This window comes from Nicotiana tabacum, chromosome 12 (genome assembly GCF_000715075.1).
Source record: "Nicotiana tabacum cultivar K326 chromosome 12, ASM71507v2, whole genome shotgun sequence".
NCBI lineage: Eukaryota > Viridiplantae > Streptophyta > Magnoliopsida > Solanales > Solanaceae > Nicotiana > Nicotiana tabacum.
This window is the reverse complement of record NC_134091.1, coordinates 67,809,164-67,815,163: the sequence shown is the minus strand read 5'-3', so window position 1 is coordinate 67,815,163 and position 6,000 is coordinate 67,809,164. Positions and strand designations below refer to the sequence as shown.

At 30.5% G+C, this 6,000-nt stretch overlaps 1 protein-coding gene across 1 annotated transcript; it reads left to right on the top strand.

Moving 5' to 3' along the window:
• The first annotated feature begins 2,506 nt into the window (after positions 1-2,506).
• LOC107819636 (subtilisin-like protease SBT4.1) lies at positions 2,507-3,728 on the top strand. The gene is made up of 3 exons (XM_016645763.1): positions 2,507-2,730; positions 2,838-2,935; positions 3,477-3,728. The coding sequence occupies exons 1-3, from the start codon at positions 2,558-2,560 to the stop codon at positions 3,548-3,550; spliced, it is 345 nt and encodes a 114-aa protein (XP_016501249.1). The 5' UTR covers positions 2,507-2,557; the 3' UTR covers positions 3,551-3,728.
• Positions 3,729-6,000: the final 2,272 nt, after the last annotated feature.

Sequence of the window (6,000 nt, the reverse complement as noted above, 5' to 3'; positions counted from 1 at the left end):
ATTCTTATGTCTAACTAATTAACTTACAAATTAAAGTAGTAAATTAACAACTAGAGATACTAAGGGTTGGAGAAAAAGATTAAGGAGGCCTAGAGTTATGATTTTCCCAATTGTCGGAATCCTTCATGCTACTTCTTCTATAATTTTGCCTAAGTATTCTCTACTGATCGTGAGCATTTCAGGTGTCGTAATTCTCGTCCGAGCAACTACAATAATTTACTAGACATATTCTTCTGAACTACGCTAGTTGGCACTATCTTACCGCTCATTATGATCATGTCAATGCTTTGATATTCCTAAACTCACCTTTAAATCCGTCGTATTGATTCCTCACATATGTTAGGAGTGACGTTGTTTAACAACCACCTAAATATGTTTCATTTTCCAAGCAATACATAATAAATAGACACAACCAATTGATGTCCATTCAATCAACTAAAATAAGCACGTAGTTAAACAAATAGAGAAATCTAAAGGCTAAATTATAGTAAAATATAACAAGAATTCATCCTACAAAAGATTCCACCAAAACTCTAGATAACAAGTTAGCTACTCATGATAGTATGTAAAACTAAAATACAAAAATTCATAACCAATAATGAAAAATTGGAAGAAGAAAAGAAACAACTTGTTGCCGAATCTTCCGCCTTACTCTTAGCGTGTTCTTCCACTCCAAAGTCTTCTCCCCCTCAAAAGGACATTTTAGGATGTATTTATATCAATTAGGGTTTATATGGGACAGAACTAATCAATCCAATCTCGGATAGGAAAGTTGGAATCCGCGTCAACTTTCGTGTAGCGTGCGACCATAGGCACGGACTCAGCTTTTGAAATTTTTTCATTTCACAAAGTGATCCGTGCCTTCGTTTCACTTTACTGTTTTGTGCATTCAATTAATTCTCTTTTTTTTCGCGTTTGTTTTTATGCCATGTGCGAGAATGGATGAGCTCCCAGTTCTCCCATCTTTTCCTTTTAGCAACAAATTGATATCTTTTGATCACTTATCATCCAAACTTACTCCTACATGCAAGAAGTAACATATGAGCATATTTCACTTCAAAAATCATGTAATCTCCCGACTCCCGCAACTCATATAAGAAATAATATGCAAACATATTCAAAAACATGCACTTCTCACCATTTATCAAAACCCTTAATTTTTGTTATTTCACTTTAACCCGTTAAACTTCAATTTTTGAAGAAAAAACATATATGTCTATGATAGAGTTAATAACACGTTGAATTTTCATTATTCCGCTTTTACACATCATGTCCGATTAACGTTTAATTTTCATTATTTCACTGCTTTTTGTTCATCTCGATCGTTCTTGCTTAGGTAATTTGTTTAGGCAAGGTTAAGAAAGTGTATCTAATCATGCATCAACATATAGAAGATGTTGAACTGAATTTAGATTTAGATTTAGATGAAACTCTCCTCATCCGATAGTGAAATGATAATTGATATATATTTAGCACACACTGCTACTGAGTCAACACCTATACCGTAAGCTTAATGTACTCAAAGATCCTAAAACATCACAAATTTGTCAACCAACTGCTAAGTTATGAAATTATTTGATTCCCTATAATCTATAAAGATAGCTCATTTGCAAGATATACACACACGAAAGTTTATAATGTCAAATATGATCAGAACAATCAGAAAGGAACGGGAATTTTAATTCGTCACATGGTTAGGAGTCATATAGCTAGTGATATTAAGAATATACGTGCGGAAAAGTTAGTAATCCTCTGTAAATGTTATTTAAATTATATGTTTTTTTAATAAAATAACAGTAAAAAAGTTACATAAGAGATCATTTTGCTCCTTTCCTATTTGCTTTAGGTTCAAATGAATGGTTGACCGAGTGAATTAAGGAAACACTCCCACTTACATTTGAGCATGTCCATAGAAGAACGGTTTAATTAAATATTAGTACTGTACTATGTAGCATTACCAATTAGTAGCTTTGTGTAATGGTAAGTAGCAACTGTTATTGTAAAGTTGCTATGACTTTTGATATTGGACATACTGAATCTGGAATAAAGTTACATTATGTGTGAAATGTCATTAGGTTGACATTAATTAACTTGATTGTGCAGCAAAGAAATTTAGCTTATAATTATTAACCGATGCAAAGTTGAAAGAAGATCAGTTCGTAAGGTACATATTTGGTTAGGAACTCCTAATTTCACATGATAAGTATTTTAATTTACGGAGATCATCTTATTGTCCAATAATAATTGGTCCAGAAACTGTACTCGGCGTCTTTTAATTGATAACTCTAGAATTAAATAAGTCAAAATGAGACAACAATACACTTAAATCAGTTAAAACTTCTTTCCTTTGTAATTACAGTTAACCGACAAATTAAAGTCAAAATGAAACTTCAGTAAGTTACTATTCAATTAATGCTCTAGGTGCTTAGCATCTAAAACTTCTTTCGAAAATATAAATTATACACCAAGCTCCATTGCTTTTATCACCATCTTCATCACTTAATAAACCAAAATCTTAATTCTCATCCATTTCTAATTTCCATAAAATTAAAGCACAATGGCTCAAGGAAAATATTTGTCATCAACAACTTTCACATTTCTAATTTTGATTTCTCATTTTTCCTTTATTATAGCAAGAACAGCTTCTTTTCCAGAGGACGACAAGAAGATTTACATTGTTTTTACTGAGAATTCTGATTATGAAAAGATCTTGGCCACAGTATTGGGAAGGTTCATACCCCTATTTTCCTTATTTTAATGACAAGTTTAGAATTCAAATGCTTATAAATTAAGGGTATATAATGTGCCATATTAGTAATTCTTTTTTTAACTTTTAGTGAGGATGCAGCGAAACAGGCAATTATATATCCTTATAAAAACGAATTAAAAGGATTTGCAGCTTCATTGACTCCTGAACAGGCTTCTCGTTTGAAAAGTAAGTTTGAATTTTAATATTTTGTGTCACTAATTGATTAAATTTTTAAGAAAGAGGAAACATACACCTATAGATGGTTTAATTTTTTATAAAAATTTAAGAGATATTTTATCTACTGTTCTAATATGTTATCTAATAGCTATTTTAATAAGAAATACACACAACTAGAGATAAGTCATTTTATTGTTTATACGTTGTCCATTGTACGTAAGAATTTTCAGTTTAATATAAGTACAATTTTATATTTTTCCAAAAGTCTACTTTGGAATCCCAGCGGTTTTTTTTTTTTTTTTGGGGGGGGGGGGGGGAGGGGGGAGATTTTGAAATTTATATTTTTAATTTGTCTCTAAATAAAGGAAAGTATATTCACCAAATTAATGAAGTCGTTCAATATATTCACATATACTCTAATCACTGCACAAGTAGTATGCTTAATTACTTCTAAAATCTTAATTGAGAGCTAATGTTTTGACATTGAAAATGCTAAAATTTTAGTTTTTATGCTCTAGCTAATTGAGGCAAGTACATCTTTAATTTGCAGAGCAACGAGGTGTATTAAATATTATCCCAGATCGCTCACTCAACCTGGATAGTGGATTTGAAGGTCAAACCTAAAATTAACCAGGAGATCTAATCGTCAAATGAAGCTCTTGAAAGCTCATTATTCTTGTGATCTTTTATCCTTTGGCAAAATAATGGAAATTAGAAAGTATTGCAAAAACTGTTAATTTTAAAACTTTTAATAGATTCTTTATCTCTAACATGAAAAAGAAAGAAATTATTATAATAAAGAAATGAGATAGTTGTTATATGATGGAGCATTATGTCACGATCCAAAAGCGCTATGATCAATACTCGATGAACATTAAACCTACTGAGCGAATACTCTAACCCTATCATGGCAATATAGCATAAAACAATATAGTTGAAGTGCAATAAAATTTAACATGGTCTAGTTTGCAATTCATGTTTGTATTCTCATGATTGAATTCGAGACTATGCAGATCTGCAGGAGCACATAGCATATTAGTAGAAATTACTATACAATCAAGAAATCATTTAAGAAATCCTGTAGTTGCAAAAAATTAACCAGAATGTGTTTCATGTACAATTTATTATATATAATTACAAATAAAACTATCAGATCAACATTATATATAGTTATAAGAATATAATAATAAAAGTATAAAACTTTCAATATATATAATAACCCCTCTTCAATCATCAATTCCGTTCTAAAGTTTGGCTTCCAAAGGGTACACCATAATCATTTTTTAAATGAGTTGGTTAATATCACAAGGCATCTTTAAGGACACATTACCGAAATATTGAAGCTAATAATAAGTTCGACCAGCTTTGTCTCCACTTGTTGATCTCGATGCATCAGTGAGACTTTTGTTAGAAATCATTACAGGAAAAAATTTGGAGAGCAGCTCGAAAGAACAAAACCCTCGCTTACATTGTGCCGTCACAAGTTGTAGACTTTCTCTTCCTCCTTCACTGTCTTAATAGATCTCGTTAAAGCTAGGTAGAAATAACCTACACAGAAATCATCATATTAGTTGTTGTTATACATATTACTGAAAGAAAGGGGACTCAAAAGTGAGACGGGAGGAAATTAAAGATGCACCATCTTTCAAAGTAAATCGCGGAACAAGTATTCCATCCTCAAGATGAGTCTCATATTTAACTTATATTAAGAAAGCAAAAGAGGAAAGATCACAGTGTCTAGGGTTCCAAGTAAATAAAAATACAAGAGAGAATGAGAAGATTAATGGCATGTACTCCGCAAACATCTCTTCAAAATCTTTAAAACTCTACTATCCCTATTCTTCATAAAACTATATTCTTTAATTTTTCATCATCCTTGTGTATGTTTATAACACTAATCCAAAAAACAATTCACCCTTAAACTGTAGAGTGGCATTATAAGGTGCTAGCTTAGTGCCATCACAGACACTACTAAAAAACTTTGTTGCTATTCCGAGGGGCTTTCCGTCGGAGTTCCTTGATACTTTTGAACTTCTTAATTTTTATTTTTTTTAAAATAATCGACGGACAACTCTCATTAAATAATAATACTTTGACCGGTCAAAATTTAATTGGTTGTACCGATACGGTAATTTACCGACAGATTCTCTCGCAATATTTTGTATTTATATTTTTGAATTATTTTTTAAGGTACCAACGGTGTCTCTCGGTGCATTTTAAAAAAATAAATAAATAAGAAAATAAAGTTATCGACGGACTCAATCGCTATTGCATTTACATAATATTTTTGAATTTTGTTCTTACAGTACCGATGGACTTCCATCGGTAATTTAAATATATAATCTTATACATAATTATTTTGTATTTTTTATTACACAATAGCGAGGGAGGCCGTCGGTAAGTCCCTCGGTAACTATTTACTTAATTATTTTAGTGGTTGATTAGCCAATTTATTGAAAATTATACTAAGTGGAACTGTATTCATAATAATTACACTACTTTAAAATACATTAGTGGTAATTAGCTTAGTAATTTATAATTACACAAAGTAAAAGTGAATTTGTAGTATCCTGAACTACATTGATTAACCTATACATTTATAATTACACACTAAGAAGAAGTGTATTAGTCGTTTCCGTAAGAAATATTAGTGATGATTTATCTTATAAATTGATAATTACTGTAAGTAGAAGTGTATTAATGGTGTCCTTAAGTAACGTTAACAATTGATTATCATACACATTGATAATATACTAAGTAAAAGTGTATTAGTTATATTTAGCTTGTAGATTAATAATTACACGAAGTATAAGTATATTAATAATATATTTGTAAGTAATGTTGGTGATTGATTAGCCTATATACATTGATAATAACACTGAGTATTAGTGAACTAGTGGCATCCTTATAAAAGTAACGTTAGTGATTGATTAGCCTATACATTGATAATTATACACTAAATGGAAGTGTATTAATGCTATTTATGAGAAATGTTAGTGAGTTTATCTTTAAATTGATAATTAAAGTAAGTAGAAGTTTATTAGTACAGTGGTATCGTTAAGTAATATTAATAA

Coding starts and splice junctions, on each gene's coding strand:
- LOC107819636 (XM_016645763.1), top strand. CDS start 2,558: ATGGCTCAAGGAAAATATTTGTCATCAACAACTTTCACATTTCTAATT. Junction 2,731..2,837: donor TTGGCCACAGTATTGGGAAG/GTTCATACCCCT, acceptor TTTAACTTTTAG/TGAGGATGCAGCGAAACAGG. Junction 2,936..3,476: donor ACAGGCTTCTCGTTTGAAAA/GTAAGTTTGAAT, acceptor TTTAATTTGCAG/AGCAACGAGGTGTATTAAAT.